Here is a 20,250-nt window from a genome sequence, read left to right on the forward strand (position 1 = left end):
GCCTCCTCTCGATGATGAATTAAACGTTTGATACGTGAACTTTGTGTGAGGAATACTTCTTATCCAAACCATAATAATTTGTGCTCCCTAGGAACCGGTTAATCCTAGGTGCCGTTTTGTCTGAGGCCCCCAGGATAGGAGCAGACCCCTCACTAAGCCTGGTTCTTGCAATGAGGCAGCCAAAGCCAGCACCGTGTAGCAGTATCTCCCAATTTGAAACATTCTTTCCTGGAGGGAAGCAGGAAGCCCAGGAAAAATCACAAGAAAGGAAGCTCAGAAAGTCACCAAGGCCTAAGATCTCAGAAACTCACAAGACCCAAGAGGCCCTCTCTGTAGTGACGGAAGCAGTGAACCATCGCCAGGGACGGGGACACTCATCAGGGGAGCGGTCTGCAAGAGGGACAGAGAGCTCCGTGGATACGGGTTTTCATGAATTGTCATCATCCTGGGGCAGGTTTTTTGGGTGAAACAGCTGCTTCTGAGTCACCCATGCTCCTGTAAATGACTCCCAGGAAACTGGCTGTACCGCCAAGCTAGAATGGAATCTTTTCTTTGGTCTGTCAACAGTGCCCGATGTGGGGAAACAGACAATGGCTCAAGCCTCCCCACAAAAAAGTCAGGCAACAGCCCCAGTTTGGTGTGATTGGTGGGAAAGAGGCTGTGTGTGCGCGTGTGTGTCTGTGTGTGTGTGTGTCTGTGTGTGTGTCTGTGTGTGTGTGTCTGTGTCTGTGTGTGTGTGTGTATGTGTGTCTGTGTGTGTGTGTTTGTGTGTGTGTTTGTGTGTGTGTGTGTGCGTGTGTGTGTGTGTGTGTGTGTCTGTGTGTGTGTGTCTGTGTGTGTGTGTGTGTGTCTGTGTGTGTGTGTCTGTGTGTGTGTGTGTGTGTGTCTGTGTGTGTGTCTGTGTGTGTGTGTCTGTGTGTGTGTCTGTGTCTGTGTGTGTCTGTGTGTGTCTGTGTGTGTGTGTGTATGTGTGTCTGTGTGTGTGTGTGTTTGTGTGCGTGTGTGTGTGTGTGTGTGTGTGTGTGTGTGTGTGTGTGTGTGTGTAAAGAATATCATTTACTCTGGTCATTTTCATTGAGAGACTAGCCACAACCCTCTTCCAGTCTTCAGCCAAAGTGTTTTACTCAATGTAAAACTCAGTTAATTTTTCAACATAATAAGAGTAGAAATTGTCAAATTTAGAAGTACATATGTGAATTTCTCTGCATAGGAGAGAACATGAATCCTATTAGTTAAAAATAGCACTTGTGCTCAATCCCCCCCCCCACATGCTAATTTTAATAAACTTACTCTGAAATTAGCCTGCCACTACAAAGATAGCTGCTCATCAGAAGCATTCCCAGTGAGCACTCAGCTCTCCTCACAAGAGTTCAAGGACTCCCAGCAAGCTGAACAATGCAGAGTTCAAAATAGAACATGCACCCTCCTTACCAAGCTCTGTGGTCCCCCACCTCCTGTCATTCCCAGTACCCTGATGCTTGTTACTCATCGATTCAATGTGAAACTCAGTTCACTTTGGCCATCACTGCACCCCATCTGCCCCATCCAAGCTTGCTGTGAATCCTGCATGGGTCTCCTTTTGAAATGTCTCCCATTGTCATTGTGTTCAATGTCCACTAATTCTGTATTTCCTTATCTCTCATTCTTTCAAACATTGACCCTCTAATATAGTCTACACCTATGACTATGCTCCTCTGCAATGGACAAATCTGGTTACAAACTGAAAGCTTAGAGTTACTTATTCTCAAGAAGTTCAATGCTTTGGGGTCCAGTAGAGAGAGTGACAACCACAGAATAATTAGGATTCATTGATGTCATGTACGTTCTATTGGTCAATTGTTGTTTGCTGTTCAAGCTTACTGAGAAGCTGAGTCCAGAAAGGGAGTACACACACACACACTTTAGACCCAAGCACATTTATGTCAAGTGTCTTCTGGAACCCTCTGTCCTGGGTCAGACTTGCCCAGACCTCTCTATGATAGAGAAGGGAGAACAGCAAGAAGCCAAGGCATCATGTGCTTGAGAACAGCTAGAAAGTAAACTACTTCCAACTGTGGTTACTACTGTTTATCCCATAGAACAAAACAGCCTGCTGTTCACCTGTGGAAAGCTCATCTGTGGGGAGGATGGAGAGGACCCGCCACCAGCTGACTGTTCTTGCTTCCCTAGTCCACCCTGGTAGATGTTTAATGATGCCATCTCCATCTGCTGCTATTTCTTTCGCTTGGAGGCCGAGCTGAGGGGACACTTTGCTTGGCCCAGGACTCAGGAGAGAGAACTCCAACTGTCTGTGTCTCCGTGAGACTTCCCCACTTCATTTTCTGCTGGGTGTCTGTAAGCTCCAGATCTGATGGGATCTCCTTCATTTGTTCTCTCAATTGTGTTCCTCCAGTCAAGTCTGCTAAATGCTGTAAACTCCAGGCTTAATATTTTACTCTCTCTGCACTTCTCTCTATCTGCTAACTTCTATTTGTTCTTTTTTTTACTGACTGTATACTTAATAAACTCATTTATTGAAAACCCGAAGTCTGGCTATCATAGACCTTTCTCCAAACCACACAAAACAGCTGAGAATGTTGATGTTGGCAGAAAAGATGAGACCAGTGGTAGCTCACCCTCACCTGTCCCTCTCCAATTCCATTCCCACTGCCTGGCACCATGCCCTGCAGATGATTGAAGTTCTGTGACAAGTGAGTTCAATGGAAACAAACCGACCCCAAGCACTTTCATCCACTTGGACTTTAGCTGAACAAGCATTCGGTGCCTTTCTGCTCTAGCTACATCAGAGCACACTCTGCTGTCTGGCCTCTGAATCCCTTTGTTACCTGATCTATCCTGGGGATCTCACCACGATGCATTCTATTCCCCCAACCAAGTAGCTTCTGCCCCTTCTTGGAATGTTTCCTCTCAGAGCAAACACCAGCTCAGGCTCACGCCCATCTCTGCTCATGATATTCTTTGCTCTGTTTAACTAAAGGGAAGGGACTGTTCACATTCCACTTCCTCTAAGTCTGCTCCTCTGGCCAGCTCAAGTACTATTGCACATAGTCCTTTTATTAAATAAAAATATTATCGAATGGGAGTGAATGCTTCAGAACATTGACAGGATAGGCCTGTCTTCCCACCTCACCTCCATTTCCTGTGGTCACTGCCATTTCTCTCTGTGTGTGCCTGTCTATTTTTGAGAGGCCAGATGTTCTGCCTTTCCGTCCCAGTGAAGGAGAATCCAGAAAAACCCAGCTAACAAAGTGATGGTCTTTTCCATTTTAAATGCTTTGCCCTCATGATGTCAAGGCATAAATGGCTCCCCAGAAGCTCCTTCCACCAAGCTCTCCCAAAGATAAGAAAGTATATCCTACATCAAGGGCAGAGCAGAGTCAGAGTATGAAGGAGGACTTGGTCTTTGGTGCCTTAGAAGGAAAGCTGAGCCTTACCTGATGAGTGGTGGAGGAGGGAGAGGGCTGGGGAGGGAATGTGCATGGCTAATTTAGATACAAACTGGTCAGGTTGAAGAATTACAGAGAAACAGAGTAAGGCTGTCAATAGCAATGGCTGTCTTCAATATCCACTGCCTCCTCTTCAAAAGAAAATATATTTACCGTAGTATTTACATGTAATTTACATAAGGAAAACCACCTTTGTAAAGTTTGAAGTTCTATAAACTTTAATAAACTTATAATTATCCCCATAATCAGGACATAGGATGGGTCCATCAAACATGTTCCTCTTTCATGTCACTATGAGGCTCTGGCAAACCACAGGGGTTTTCTATCCCGTTACTTTTGACTTTTCAAAGATTTCTTTATTCTTTGGTCTCAGTATTAACCATCATCAGCTGGACACCAGTGTCCCGACCATCACCTGCACACACTAAAGAAGTGCGGTGTTTTATGTGTGTCAACTGAACCTTAGTAAAGGTGTGTTTAGAAGACATACGACGGGCTAGAGATACGACTCAGTGGATGAGAGCACTTGCTGCGCACTCATGAGGACCCGGGTTCAAATCCTCAGTACCCACATAAATAGGCAGCTGTTGACATGCCTGTAACCCCAGCACTAACCCCAGCAAATGCGGGGAGGGTGGAGCCAGGAAGATCTCTGGGGCTCGCTGGCTGCCAGTCTAGCTCCAAGGTCAATAACAGACCCTGTCTCAGGGGAATGTGGCAGAGAGGGATAGAGCAGAACATAGGATATTCTCCACTGGCCACAGATACACATAGACACACAGACACAGACACGCAGACACGGGCATATAGACACAGACACCCATAGACACACAGACACAAACACAAAGACACAGACATACACACACACACACACAGACACACACACACACTGACACAGACACACATAGACACACAGACACAAACACACAGACACAGACATACATACACAGACACACACACTGACACACACATAGACACACAAGACACACAGACATAGACATGCAGGCACAGGCATATAGACACACACACACACACACACACACACTGACACAGACACACATAGACACACAGACACAGACACAGGCATATAAACACACACATACACACACACACACACACTGACACAGACACACATAGACACACAGACACAGACACAGGCATATAGACACACACACACAGACACACACACACACACACACACACACACACACACACACTCAGAAGTGACTACCACGGTCTGTTCCTTCCGGCATTGGAGACTCCAGTGGCTCTGCACCCTGTCAGTTCTTTATTAGTTTGTTTGCTGATTTTCCATTCTAATAGGAGTGTTGTGGTTTCTCCCTGTGGTTCCAATTTCCATTTCCCTAGTGACTGATGATGCTGAACATCTGTGCAGGTGCTTACTTGCTGTCCTTATCTCGTCTGCAGAGCAGCGTGTATTTAACTTTGCCCATTTGGAAAATTAGATTGCTTATTTTCTTATTTAGTTATAAGAATTGTTTATATATTCTAGATATGAGATGTATATTCTGCACATACCTCCTCCCAACCCATGGCTTGTTTTGCATTTATCATGCAAGTTTCTCAGAGGCAAATAACTTTTAATTTTGATAAAATTCAATTTATCTACCACTTGCTTTGATGATTTTCCTTTCCATGTCTGTAGACACTCTCTCCCTTTTACTCCAGTCTTCCTAAATACAAGTTGGGTATATCTAAATGAAGATTATATTTTCTTTCTATCCTTTCAGTCAGTAGTGGCCATGTAACAATGCTCAAACCAACGGTTTATGACCAGAAGTAATGTAAAAAGCTCTCCATCCATGCCTCAGTCAAGAAAAGTCCCATGCTCTGGACTCCCTCTTCCCTCTTCCTCTCTCCCCTTCCCATGGGCTGGGATATGAAGGTAGCAGCATCTGGGTTCAACTACCCACTGATGACCATGCCTCAAATCATGGTAGAGCAACAAGATGGAAGGAGCCTGGGTTCCAAACTGACTTACAGAGCAGAGTGTAGGCCCACCTGGGCTGCGGCCTTATAACATGGGAGACACATTGATATCTATCTTATTTAAAATACCACATTTAGAGAGTAGGTATCTTGGATTTTTAACAGATATATCCTTTTTTCTTAGAATGTGAAGTTACTTAGACCCAAGTTTTGTGTTCACTAAAATTGGAGTCCTAGAGTTTATGCTCATTTTTCTAAATTTACTTGCCAAAAACAAGGTCAGCACAAGTTGGCATTAGTAGGTTTTATCTTCACAACACTTAAGGGAGTCAAGCATGGTGGTGCATGCTTTAATCTCAGCACTCAGGAGGCAAAGCAAGTGGATCTCTGTGAGTTTAAGGTCAACCTGGTGTACATAGAGAGTTCCAGGATCGCCTCAAAAAAAAAAAAAAAAAAAAAAAAGAGTATTTTATTGTCATCTTAAGGGTAAGAGAAAGAAAACAAGGAGTTCACAGGAGTTGCATGGTAGCTCTTCCCTTCTTTGGATAGTTCCCCAGTTTCAGTTGGGGTCTTTTTGGCCCCCCTATTCTCAGTCTATAGAGCCTTAGTAGACACCTAAGTGCACAAATCCAAGCCTAAAGCCATCAGATTTTACATTGCTGAGCAATCCCTACATGACAAGAGGGTGACCTCTAGAGGGGTTTAAGGGCCAGGCATGATGGCTCATGTCTATATTCCCAACATGTGGGGGGGAGGGGGGAGGCAAGAGAATTACCATGAGTTCAAGGCCATCCTAGGCCACATAGTGACCCCAAGGACAACCTATGCAGCAGAGTAGGATGTTGTCTAAAAAAATAAAATAAAATAAAGGAGTTTGTAGTGTCCTGGGGTTTTACGGGACATTAGATTACTGCTTTGACGTCCTCTCTAGACTTGAACTTGAGAGGATGGGAGGCTGACTAAATCCAGGAAACAAGTAGGCCTAAATATGGAGGGGGAAAGAAATCCTTTGTGTGACAAATCAGAAACACAAAAAATCCTACCCTATCACAGTTACTAGACACGTTAGGTAGAGCTTACTATAACACTGCCACATACAACTGGGGTACACCAACAGAAATCAACATCCTCAATGTCCTGGATGATAGAAATCCACATCAAGGTGTCATCAGGTCTGTGTTTCTGAATATATCTCTAAGAGAAGGTTTATTGTTGCCTTGACTAGCTTCCAGTGGCAGTGGCAAGTCTTAGTATTCCTTCACTTGACGCTAACTTCAAATTCTGCTTAGGTCACCAGCTAGCCATCTTTCTCCCGTGCCTTCACTATGTCCTACTTCTGGGTACCTCTGTGTCCAAATGTCCCTCTTCTTATAAGGACACTAGGTATGGGATTAGTGTCCAAGTAGTAGGACCACATCCTGACTTTGTTGCATCTGCGCAGACCCTACTTCAGAATAAAGTCACGTTCATAGGCACAGAGAGGTTCAGTTGGACATGTATTCTGGGGGACACAATTTAATCCACAGCATTGGCCAAGAAAATTCCTTCTGAGTTTAGCCATTTTAGTTCAAGATTTTGATCATTTGTACCAAGCAAGAGGCAGAGCCAAGATTTGTCCCTAAGTATCTTAATTTCTTCAGAGTCTAAGTCAACACTAAAACTAAAAGCTGGGTCTTCTGCTTCATTGGCCACAGGCCTGAACTTTAGTGGCTTGGAGCTGAGATGGAGAACTCACCATCTTTTGTCTGCCTCACAGCCACTGGATACCACATGCCCAAAGTAACCAACAAAATTTCAAGCAGTGATTAGGCTAAGAGATGATGGTCAACTTGACTGTCTTTAGAATCACTGAGAAGTGGGGGGCACTGCTACAGACACATTTCCAGGGAAGAAAGATGGAAGGGAGAAGACCACCCTGAATCTGGGGAGAACCATCCCATACCAGGGGCCTGGACTGATAAAAGGGAAAGTGACGGAGAAAGCCAACAGGGGCTTGAATTCTCTCTTCTCTCTGTTTCTTAACCACCAGCATGCTCTGATTCGCTGAGATTGCATCATTTACTGGAGGAACCTGCTTCTAGCTGTGGTATGGCTTAGCCCTAGCACACACCTTTAATCCAAGGCTTTCTGCTTGAATAATGCAAACAGGATGAAATAAAATCCACCATAAGTCGAGAGCAGAGCAAGCAACCAGTTGATAAGAGAAACCATAAAGAGTTGGAGGAAGTAAGAGGATGGATAGAGAGACACAAGAAGTAGAAGGGAGGGACATCTGGTTGGTTAAGTTTTTGTTTCAGACAGTGTAGGAAAAAGCTCTCTTTCTGGGACAACAGCAAAGGAGGAAGCAGCTGGGTGCTTTCTCTGCCTTTCTGAGCTGGCAGGTTTTCACCCCAGCATCTGGCTCTCAAGTCTTTACTGATAAAATAGATCCATAGAGACTTAGATAAAAACAACAGCCCAGGGCTCCAGGCAAGAAGGGAAATGGTGTGGGGACCCAGATGGGACAGAAATTAGGACTTCTGCAGAAAGAGATGGTATCCCCTTACAAAGTCCATTTGGCCCTGGTCCCCAAATCTTTTGGTAATGCCACTAGCCATACTTTCTTGAATTCTACATGACTGGGTACCAGGCCCAATAAACGAAAAGGGAATCCTGCTGGTTAAATAAGTGGGCAGGTAGTTTCCTGGGCAGCTGAGATTTCAAGAATGGCAGACTTGGGGCCACATCTCACAACACACATTCCTCAGCACTTTGAAGCAGGAAGTGGATTTGTTTCCTGTGGCCAATGCAACAAATTGATACCAACTGGGAAATAAAACAACAAAACTTACTGTCCCAATCAGGGAGGTCATATGTCCAGAATCAGTGTGCCAGTGGGCACTCCTTGGTTTGTGGCTGCACCCCCTCTAATCTCTGGCAGTTTTCATATGCTTTTTGTCTCTGTGTCTGTCTTCCTAGAGCCTTATCACCATGTCTCTGTGTCTTGTGAACCTCTTCTCTCACTCCTTTCTGAAAGTCATTAGACACTAGTCATTAGATTGAGTGGTCACCCTAAATATAAGATGAGCTCACTGCAAGGCTCTCAGCTTCACAATATCCACAAAGACTTGTTGTGGGATAATCTTTTTGTATGCTGTGAAGATGTGTCTCTGCTTAAGGCACCTTCTGATTGGTTTAATAAAGAGGTGAATGGCCAATGGCTAGGCAGGAGAGAACAGGCAGGACTTCCAGGAAGAGAGAGGAACTTGTGAAGAATCTGAGGCAGCAAGATATGGAGGGAGTCAGATAATATAGCATGGAAGAGAGGTAATGATCCATGTGGCAGAAGGTAGATTAATATAAATGGGTTAATTTAAGTTCTAAGAGCTCATTGGGAACAAGCCTAAGTTTTGGCCAAGCACTCATAATTAATAAGAAGTCTCCTTGTCGTTATTTGGGAGCTGGCAGTACAAAGAGAGACTTACTACAGAGACTCTACTTCCAAATACAAACAGATGAGCAGCTACAGCTCAGACATACCTATGGTGTTTAGGAAGCACAACTCCATCCACTGAGGTAGATTGGAGACCCAGAAATTTGCACTTTCATGGGCATCCAAAAGGACTCTAATCTGTAGGCCTTACTTTGAGGAAGCTAGTCCATTTGTTGCAGATTCAGAGATGGATTAGGTATGGTCTCCTGTCTTGGGAGACATACCATTTCATGAGAGATGTAGACAGATTACATAAAGCACTGCTTCATAATGCCAAGCAAGAACCCCAAGGCAAGTGTACCAGAGTTCAAATTATGCTCCCTCTCGTTACAAGCTGTAAGACTTAGAGCATGTTCCTTGGCTTGTGTGAGCCCTGATTTCCATACTGTTTAAAAAGCGATTCCTACATATGTTGTTGTCAAATGAGGCTCAGACAGAGAAGGGAAATATGGCTTCCTGTACAATAACTGACATGAAGGGCAGAGTCAAGAAACAGACATTAGTTACTAGTAAGGCAGAAGGCAAATTCTGCTTACACTCACACTGCAGGTTTTTTTTAATATACATCTGTGCAAAGGAAATTCCATTATTCTACTGCATGTTGCTCATGATATAAATATAGCCACAAAATTATGAACTTACTTAAAACATGCAAAGTTTTCACTTTTTTTTTTTTTTTTTTTTTTTTTTTTTGTAACTCAGTTGCATCATTCTTGTATGCTATACTATCAACAAGGTGAAACTTGTTTGGAATGGATGAGACAACTTTTTAAAGACCCATTCCAGAATCTGTGGGCATATTCAGCAAGCATTTATCAATCACCTTCTGTATATGGAGCTCAAAATGTAGGCACTGGAGAGCCAATTAAAAAACACAGACCAGCCAGGTTACCACTGCCATGCAATGTGGTCAGTACAAAATAAGCAGCTGCCATTGGGAGGCACCCTCGAGGGACACCTGGTACAATTTAGCATTTGATTACACTTCCTTTCTTTGTTTATTGAGTGACCTTCTCCCCAGACTACACCAGTAAACCTCACATGTTCTTTGAAGGCAGGAGGTTCTGAGGTGTCTTCTGAATGGGTGACCACTGAATTCTAAGCAGCGAATAGTGAACCTAACTTCTTGTTTGTTGTTTATTTGTTTGGGGGAGGATAGGGTCTCGTGTAGAGCTTTGAACTCGCTATGTAGCAGAGGATGGCATTGGATTCCTGATCCTACTGCCTCTACCTCTACCAAGTATTAGGATCACAGGTGTGTATCCCCATTGCCAGCTAAGGTGTTTGACTTCTAATAAGCACTCTCAACACACATCTACTAGAACAGGGAATATTGTACTTTGAGTCAGAGCCCAGCACTGGATTTCCATGGAGAAGCCCCTCTAGCCTCCTTTACTGGTATGGATGATTCTTGGTGGGCCCAGGGACAGATTCCCAGTAGATCTATCCCTTGACATAAAGCCTGACAGATGGAGGAGAGAGAGCTGAGCTGAGATATAACGCATCATCCTACTGGAGGTTCGTCTTTTCCAATGCTAGACTAACACTAAACGAACTAAACTAGGGCAGAGGCCCTAAGTAATGGAGCTCACTCTACACACACTGGGCGTTAAAAGGCTAGACAACTGGAGGACGCATCCACACAGATGGTAGAGGTGAGTGGTAGCTTTCTTGGGACAGGGAGACATTACTCTCCCTCTCACCTGAAGAAGCCAGCAGCCCGAGCCAGGCAAACAAACAACTCTGGGTGGATTAAAGAGGAGGCCGCCTCAGAGTCTGGAAGCTCACTCCTGGGACTGCTTCTGGCACACTCGCAGGGGAGGGTGTGGTGTTGTCTATTTCCACGGGTTAAATCACCTCTGCACCTGTCTCATTCCTTGGAGAAATGAATGACTCCACCACTTCACACACAGTAGGCGCAGGAAACAGGAGTTGAATGAATGGAGTAAGAATGCATGAACCAACCGTTGCAAGGACTCCAAACCACAGTTCCAAGCCATGCCGCCTGGCCCAGTTGTTACCCAAGGGCCCCGGATTGTCCCCCAGGCGTCACCTTTTCAGCACCAGGAATCATCCAATCGCTTGCCTCCAAAACAGTGGTGACTAGGCTGGCAGGTGGGGCTTGTCTTTCCCTTCCCGGATCCCAGGGCTCTTGAGTCTCTCCTATCCTAGGCCAAACCCTGGCGGGCTAAAGGCCCCTCCCCAGAGCCTGGCACCAGATGGCGCGGGAGACCGCGGCGCCCCCGCAGGCCTGAAAGTGCGGGATGGATCGCGCACCTGCAGGTCCTGCGGGGGCCACCTGGTTCTCGGCCTCTCGGGGGTTGCGGACCCGCTGCAGCCGCTCCCGAGGCGGGCCCGGAGCCCCGGCCTCACCTCGCTCACCAGCCCCTGCCAGTCGCTCTCGGTCCGATCGCCGTCCATGTCCCCTCCTGCGTGCGCCGGCCGGCTGCACAGACGCCTCCCTTCTCCTCCTCCGGCTCCTGTCGCCGCCTCCACTCCGGCCCCGCGCAGCCGGGAGAGGGCCGGGCACCACCGAGCCTCCGCGCCGCCGCCGCCCGCGCGGCTGCCTCCACGTCAGCCTCCGCGGAGGAAGGGGAGGAGGAGCCGGGCCCCAACCACTGCCCTGCAGCTGCCCCGGGGCCGGGGCCCGCCGCGGCGCCCCGAGGACCCCAGGCCACCAGCCGCTTCTCTTAGGGAAGGGAGCCGGCCTGGGAACCTGCACACAATCCCAGACCCCATCATTCCCAGGCCTGCGGTGAGGGAGGGAGGCTGGCGAACAGGTGGGTGTCACCCCAACCCTGAGAAGCCAAACTCCCCCATCCAGCCATCCGCTGCCAGGTCAGGCCTCCACCATTGGAATCGAAGCTCCTTGAAGGAAGAGCCTTCCATTTCACAGAGGAAGGTGTGGAACAGTGTTTGCACGCAGCAGGTGCTCTCTATATTTTTTGTTGAGCACACAAATGAGCTCCTCCATACTGTACACTGATACTGGTTTTTAAAGCGACCAATATTTGCCCCCCTTTTTTTTTAAAGTATCAGATATTATATTTAGAACGCAAATGCAAAAATTGAAAATTATTTAAATTCTGAATAGGGCCAAAAAGCTCAATGGTGGGACTTGGCACGAGTTCAAGACTGTGCCATCCAGGATTCTATGTAGAAGAGGTGGCAGAAAGAGTCCAAGAGTCAGAGATGGTAGACAAATTCAAGGAAACAGCATTTTGCGAGCACAACAGGGCTGATATACATATGACCTCTCAAAACCTACAAAAGCTCAAGCCAGATAAGAAGAACAGTAGCCACAGAGTCCCACCCCTAACCAGGAAGCCATTTGCAATTGGTAGCTGCTGGGAGAAGGGGAAATCGGTTTTCTTAAACAGAGTGGCATTTCAATCACACTCCAAGGCAGGTCCCATGTACAGGAGTAGTTGGCCAACGCAAATAGGACACCATGATTTTCCCCCATGCTTTTGTTTGTTTGTTTGTTTGTTTGTTTGTTTGTTTGTTTGTTTGTTTTTAAGAGAGAAAGAGAACATGAAGTTGGGTGGAGGGAAGAAGGACCTGGGAGGATTTGGGGAAGAGGAAGGAATATAATAATATTTTGTATGAAATTCTAAAAAAAAAAATAAATAAAAACACTTTATAAAGTTAATTCCATTGAACTTTCATTAGAGGGCAGACTAGAAGAGAATTGCAGACAGAAGGGAACCTCAGGTGGGTACTATGTGACTCCCTCATATTTGCCAACCAAACGCTTCCCATACTTGGGGAAACACACAATTTGTGCAAATGAGTAGGCAGTCTCAGAAGCTGTCAATCCATTTGACAACTGCTGAAGCCTCACAGCCAGCCAACACATATTTACGTGTTCAGTTCCTACTGGTAGTCGGTCACTCCTGTGATGTTATATCCCTTTCATCAGTTAAGAAAACTGAGTGCTGAAATGTGGAGAAACGGCTTTGGGCCCCAGCCTGCTGTTAACCTAAAGATGAAATATCATGCCTGAGAATGGGAGACACTGAGCTCCATTCTTGGCTTTTTTCCTGGCGTAGTAGACTGTTTCCAAGATGGCAGCCTTTCTGTCTCTTCCATTAGCTCTCATTCTGGGCTCAGTCATTTGACCAGCTTTACCCAAGCAATGTTTGGGTATTATAATAATCAAGTCACTAAGCACCTTGGGGATGGGGCTTAGTATTGCATAGTACTCCTGGGAGCCTAGGAGCACCTCCATGAAAACAAGTCCAGAATGGCCTAGTGGTTATCCCATGACTCCCTGGAATGGCCAACCACCAACCAACCAGTGCATGTGTGAGGTCCCCATCTGACACAGATGCATGGGTGAGCCCGGCTACAATGGGAGAAGAACTGCCCATCTGAGCCTTGCCCAAGCTGACGACCCACAGACTCATGCAGCGAATAAGCAGCGCTTAAGCCTCTGTGTTTGGGGCTGATTCGTGGTATATCAGCAGATAACTGGTATGGATGATGGTAGCACAATGGATGAAGAAGCCTGAATGGCTGAGCTCTCCCTATCCGACTTCTTAAAGGCCTATCTGTGCCTGACATCACAGCCGATGGAGTTCTCATCCACAAAAGCTTTTACAACACACGGACAGGGAAGGGGCTATGCGAAGAAGCCTGCCTACCTGTGAGTTCTTGAGTTTGTGCCTGAACTCATCCTGGGAAGGGTGAAAAGCCCTGAGTCCACGATCTCTGTCCTGGAGGTATGCAAATTAATGCTCTAGAGAACAAGACAAAAGAAAAGAAAAATAGAAAGAAAAAAAAGGAAATGAACTAGTATACTGCTAAATCATCTTGTCTTCTCTCCATTCCACCCCACCTAGCTCATTCCCTTTGCAATCCAAGCAGGTGGAAAGAGGTCATCCCTCGATAGAACCGCTAGGGTTAATTAACTCAAGGCCAAGCACTTACTCCTAACAGCCTGTCTCTTACCTGGAAAGCAAGGTACTGTCTGCCAATATATTGCCCTCTGGCAAACCATCTGCTTCTCTTCTGACCTGTCGATGAAATAGACTGTAGGGAGAGTGGGCAGATCTGGGGCCATCTGCCTTGCTCTCTGCTGGCCTTCAGGTGGGAAAGCCCCTTCTGGATCCCTGGTTTAGCTGAGTCTTTAAACTCAGCTGCTGCATGGAGCCATCACGGATATTTTAGGCAGCAGGATGGGTGATCAATGAACTGCTAAGAGCCAAGGAGCCTTCGTTTGGAAAGCATGGACCTTTAAGACGACTGCCTGTGATTTGCTTTTTTTTTTTTCCCCATGCAATAACAGACATCGATCAAAGTATTTAAAGGGAAAATTGGAGAGGAAATCGAAAGGTGTCAGGCCTCTCCCACACCCCCTCCCCCAGCAGGCTGAGAAACCTTCCATGAACTTGAAAAACACCATCCCGAGCTGCTGGGGGCTTCCTGGAGATTTCATGTGCCAGCTCCCACCGGCTCAGCCGGTAAGATATGAAAGAATCACCGAGAAAGACAGCGGAGCTGCAAGCCATTCTTTTTTATCTCTTTTCATTTATGTAGCCTGACATTGAGTAATAATAATAATTAAATCCAGTTTAAGCTTTTAGGCACCTAGACCAGAAGGCCTCTAGACACCTCATCAACAGCAGCCCTGGCTGGTGCAAACAAAGCTAATTATATTGTGGTTAACTGTTCTCAAAGAAAATAAAAATAAAAATAAAACCATTTACAAGTGTCTTCACCTCGGACAAAAGCAATCCATTAACTGTCCTACCCAGTGCTGGTGCACACAGGGCCAGTTTAAAACAGGTGACCTTCTGTTCAACTTCCCACCCTGGCACAAAAGACGGAAACACTGGCCTTAGCGCTAGTTCTCACATCCCCTCAACTTTCTGAAAAATCATCTCTCGAGACCCAATTTCTTCATAGGTATTCATAGCCCCAAGACCAATTTTATTGATTTATTTCTACACACCTAAGGTAGCTGGAGTGCTTAGATGCCTTTGAAGGATGCTTCTCACTTTTCAGAGTCTGAGGGGGGCTTAGATGCGGAAACTCCAAAATAGTTCAATCTAAGAAATTAAACCAGTAAATACTAATGAAAACAAGAACAACCTCCCCCCAAAAAAAAAAATAAACTCCTGGGGGAGACTGGGGAAGAAAAGACACGTGGAGCTGACTGTCAGAATGAGTTCTCTGCTGAGCAAGATCACCTGGCCCTGTCCCAGCGGCTTCAGATACGTGGGCAAAACCCCAGAGCTTTGGATACTTGCACAGAATTGTCGGTGTGGATTCTAGCTGCCCATGTGAAAATGTCAGAGTTCTCATCAAATGAAAGGAAGTTGTTCTCCTGGAGAGATGTTTGGGCCCTCCCCTTCCAAACTGTCCAGGCACTAGTCAGGGCTAGTTCTCTCCCTTATCATTGCCTTTCTTTTGCCTGAATTAAGAAAACCTGGGGGAGGGGGGCAATGATTCTTAATGCTTGTGTTTTATGAGGGGTGGGGAATGGACACACCCATATGTTTAATTGGCTCTGTGGAACTTAAACATTGCGGATATCTCTTGTTCATAAAGAAAGGCTCATTTTTGACCCGCCCTACCAGGAGCCTCCATGGGCTGGCTGCTCCTGATTTTAGCTTGAGACAGAGAACTAATAGGTCTTTATGTTCCTTGCAAGAGCTTCCTGAAGAGCCTTGAGACCTGAGGTCCCCTGGGCCGCTGGCCTCCGTTCTGTGGAAAAACAAGGCTCTGTCTTTTCCACGGCTTAGGGACACTCTGTGAGGGACCTCATTCATCATTTCCCTGCAGAGGGCCAGGCAGCCGAGGGCTAGATGAGGGATTCAGGCCGCTTTCTCATTCTCAGCATGCTGTGTGTGTTAGCTGGTGGAGTTCCTGGGGCCTCCCTGCCACCTCCTCTAAACCCTCCCTGCCCAGCGGCAATCATGCACGCTCACGATCCGCCTCCAGCCCGGCTGGCTGCCAATCAGTCCGGCAACAGGGGGTGGGAGGAAGTTCCACTTCCCGCTGAACCGCGCCGAGGTGCTCCGAGCCACTGAGTGGGGCTGATGACCGCCTGGCAGGCTCCAGGACGCGACTGTCACCCGGAGCAGTCGCATGCCTGGGCTGATTGGCTAGGGCGTTGCGGGAGGCAGTGGCAGGGAGAAGGGGAGGCGGAAGAAGGGAGGTTGAGAGAAGGGGGCTGAGATGCCAGGGCGAAAAGGGAAGAGCTGGGAAATGAGCTGGAGGGTGCGAGGGACCCAGGAAAAGGCAGGACCTGCGCGCCTGGTGAGAGGCCAGGTAGGAAAGAACCTCAGGAGGAGAGCTGAAAACCTTGGGCGCCAGGGAAAATTCAACCTCAAGCCCTGTGGGAAAAGGAGAGAGCCCCGGGCACAGAAGGAGTTAAACAGAAAAGTCAGACAAAGTCACTTGGCGCTCAGATCACTCAAATATGTTGTACTTATTGATAATGTGTTTCATCCATTCTGCGGGGGCTGGGGGCCGTGATTCAGCACAAATTTGATGTAAATTTATGGAAATAGAAATGCAGAGAAGCCGCAAGCTCCAAGCTGCTGGCGGGTTGGCTGCATGGCCCTCAGCGAGGGGAGGTGACTGCTCTCTGTACTTGGGGAGCTGAAAATAGAAACGTATGACTTGGGGGCCACTGGCCTTTCCTGCAGGCCAGGAACAGGACTGACCCTGTCGCTCTGGAAAACTTAAGGGGAAATAAAAGTTTAAAAGCTGATGACTGTCCAAAATAGGATCACCTCCATTGGCCTCCCGTCTCTTTTCTGTCTGAGGATGGGGGAGCAATTTTTACCCAGTGGTTATGGACAGGCGGGCTTATGTGATTAGGAAGGGGAGGGAGGGAAGAGAATTGTCATTCTCAAGAACCTACTGTGTGCGGAGAATTAGCTGGTGAAGCGACAGGCATATTTTTCCCTCTGCACTGTGGGAGAATCATTTGACAGGGAGGGCGAAAGGTGGTATTCCATAGAATTGTCTGGAGCTGGTAAAAGGTTTACTGCCCATTAGGCTGTCCTTTATAACCGCAGATGGGAGATTTCTGTCCCCCACCCCTCATAGCAGGTCGTGACATTTGTCTATTAATGTGGCTGGCCCAAGTCAATAGCAGTCTCTCTGGCCTGACTGCGGCCAAACATTGCGGGCAAGCTTTCACAGTCTAGGAATTGCTTCTCTGGGCCAGACAGACCTTGCTTTGTAGTTTGCAATTGAATTCAAATAGGAGAATCAACACACCAAGGGCAGGTAAATATCTCCGTGACAGAATGCTTACCCAGCATATATGAGCCTCAGCTGTCATCCCCAGTACTGAAAAAAAGACACCAAGATGCAGCCCCAGGCCAAAGGACGTCACTTTCCCTTCATTCCTTATTGTTTAAAATACATATTTCTTTTTATTTTATGTGTCTTAGTGTTTGCCTACATGTATGTAAGCGCATTGTGCAATGCCTTATGCCTATGGAGGCCACAAGGGATGTTGCATCCTCCAGAACTGAAGTCAGTAAGCCATTATGTGGGTTGCTGGGAACCAAATCCTGGCCCTGTACTCTTAACCTCTAAGCCAGTGATTGTCAACCTGTGGGTGGTGGCCATTGGAAAACACATATTTCTGATGGTCTTAGGAACTGAAATATCCCTCCGTAGCAAATTTACAGTTATGAAGTAGCAAGGAAAATAATTTTATGGTTGGGGGTCACCACAACATGAAGAACTGTATTCAAGGGTCAGGTCTCAGCATTAGGAAGGCTGAGAACCACTCTTCTAACCATCCCTCCAGCCCTCCCACATTCCAGCACTGACCCTGCCTTCTGTTAATGCTACATTCCTTTTTGAATGCACAAGGAAGGCCTTCTGGGAGCTTGAGTTTCCAGGCTTGGTTTGATCTGGACGTGAACAAAGAGGAGGTTATCTGAAGTCCAAGATTGTGGGTTGTAGGGATGGTGAGGCAGATGTTTAATCGGCTGAGTATGATCCCATCACGTATGATCCCAACACGTGTGAAGCAAAAATTGTCAGTTCTTGGTGACATTTCAGATACTGCTTCAAGCTCATTAGGTCAAGAGTCCTTTGTTCTCTGGTAGAACAAAAAAAAAAAAATGGCAAGCGTGATTTCTACATGGAGCATGCCAGCAAGGATGTCTGCCAGCTTGTAATTTCCCCCGATATTGCAGCAAATGTCTCATCTTAGGAAGGAAGTACATGGATGAACTTTCTGTACCTTCACATAGCACAGTGGTTGCTACTTATTAAGCCCCTTTCTTCTCACGGGATAGAAAAAAAAAAAAGACATTAAGATGATGTGCTGGCTAGTTTTTATGTCAACCTGACACAGGCCATAGTCATTTGGGGGAAAAAGAACCTCAGTTGAGAAAATTCCTTCAAAAGATTGCCCTGTGGACCATTTTCTTGATTAATAATTGAAGTGAGTGAGCCCATCACACAGATAACAGTGCAACTCCCAGATGGTTGGCCCTAGATGGGATAAGAAAGCAGGCTGAGCAAGCCATGAGTAGCAAGCCAGTAAACAGCACTGCTCCATGACCTCTGTATCAGTTCCTGCCTTGAGGTCCTGTCCTGGCTTCCCTGGATGATGGACCAAAAACCCTAAATAAACTCTTTCCTCTCCAAGTTACTTTTGGTCATGGTATTTATCACAGCAATAGAAAACTAATTAAGGCAGCTGATACAAGAGCCTTGGTGGTGTCTCCTTTGACAAACAGTGTCATTAATTCATTCAGCTGGGTTTCATTGAGCACGTCTTAGGTACTAGGACCTAGTGCTATAGCCTCAAACCTCTTGAAGGGTAACAAGTAGATCTCCAACACTGTAACACTGAGCACTGAGGACACTTGAAGACTGGATGCCGCAGATACATGACGTACAACCTGCCTCTCCAGCAAATCAATCTGATATACTTAAGGGTGAAAAATGGGGGGGGGGCACTCAGTGAGTAAAGTGTTTGTGTTGTGAGCATGGGGACAGCAGTTCAATCCCCAGAACCAGTGTTAAAAAATACTTTTTAAATACATACTTTTCAAATGCTTGGGGGCCTACAGAGATGGCTCAGTGGTTAAGAGCACTTCCCTCTCTTCCATGGGATCTGAATTCAGTTCTCAGCGCTCCCACCAGGCAGCTGAAAACCACCTGTGACTCCATGTCCAGCAGATCCAACCCCATCTTCTGACCTCTGTATTTATACACAAATAGCATGCACACAGACACACACACACACACACAAACACACACACACACACACAAATGAAATCTTTTTTTTTAAGTGTGTATGATGATGCATGTTTGCATCCCAGTTCTGAGGAAGAGATTCCTGGGGCTTGTTGGCAAGCCAGGCTAATCTTCTTGACAAGCACCTGAGCCGTGAGAGACCCTGTCTTAGAAAAACAAAGTGGGTGGCCCCTGAAGAACAACAGCTGAGATTATCCTCTGGCCTCCATGTGTGTGGACACACACATGCACTTACACACACATGAGTACTCACACACACACACACGTTTTTAAAAGGGTAAATTTTATGCTTGTTGTGTGTCTATGTTTTTTTAGACTCTTTGGAGAAAAATGTTTAAAAACAGAAAACGGGGTGCATTTCAAGATGAAGGGAAGGGAAGACGGAAGACTGCAAAGACACAGCAAGCATGAAGCAGGAAAATCTACGCAGCAAACCCTGAAACCTTCAAAAGAGGGAGCACTGACCCCTGTGAAAGATGTGAAGCAGTAATGAGACAAAACATAAGAGAAACAAACAAAAACCAGTCGGTTGGACAGTGAGAGGAGGAGCCCGGGCAGTGTAGACTTTCTGTGCTCAGTCTCTACAATGGGTAGAGTTGGACCAGATGATATGGAAGTCCTAAGGCTCACTGGGACTCTGTATAAAGCCTCGTCAAGGTGCTGTAACTGTCCTCCAAAGAAAGATTCTAGAACCTCCACTGTCTTAGATACTTTTCTGTTGCTGTGATTAAAAGCCACGGCCAAGGTGTCTTGGTCACTGTTCTATTGCTGTAAAGAGACACCATGACCATGGCAACTCTTATTAAGAAAAGCATTTAATTGGAGGCTTGCTTATAGTTTTAGAAGGTTAATCTATTATCTTCATTGTGGTAAGCAGACAGGCATGGTGCTGGAGCAGTAGCTGAATGCTTTACATCCTGACCCACAGGCAGAGAAAAATGAGTGATGCTGGGCCTGGTGTGGGCTTTTGAAACCTCAAAACCCTAATGACATACCTCATCCAACAAGATCACACCTCTTAATCTTTTCCAAACAGTCCCACCAACTGGAGACCAAGCATTCAGAGATCTGAACCTATGGAGGGGAGAGGCATTCCCCTTAAAACTACCCCAGCAACTTATAGAAAGAAGAATTTAT

At 46.4% G+C, this 20,250-nt stretch overlaps 1 protein-coding gene across 3 annotated transcripts in view; it reads right to left on the reverse strand.

The window, feature by feature from the left end:
* Positions 1–13,578, reverse strand: part of Ccdc149 (coiled-coil domain containing 149) — a 95,685-nt gene extending 82,107 nt beyond the window's left edge. For 2 of the 3 annotated variants that reach the window (XM_042285989.2, XM_015995024.3), the window contains exon 1: positions 11,242–11,456. In XM_042285989.2, coding sequence (XP_042141923.1) covers positions 11,242–11,289 — 48 coding nt within the window. In that variant the 5' untranslated portion in view covers positions 11,290–11,456. Of the gene's footprint in view, positions 1–11,241; positions 11,457–13,514 lie in introns of those variants that run through there. The other variant, XM_042285991.2, reaches the window with a different exon arrangement.
* Positions 13,579–20,250: the final 6,672 nt, after the last annotated feature.

The sequence above is a fragment of the Peromyscus maniculatus genome, chromosome 10 (genome assembly GCF_049852395.1).
Source record: "Peromyscus maniculatus bairdii isolate BWxNUB_F1_BW_parent chromosome 10, HU_Pman_BW_mat_3.1, whole genome shotgun sequence".
Taxonomy (NCBI): Eukaryota; Metazoa; Chordata; class Mammalia; order Rodentia; family Cricetidae; genus Peromyscus; species Peromyscus maniculatus.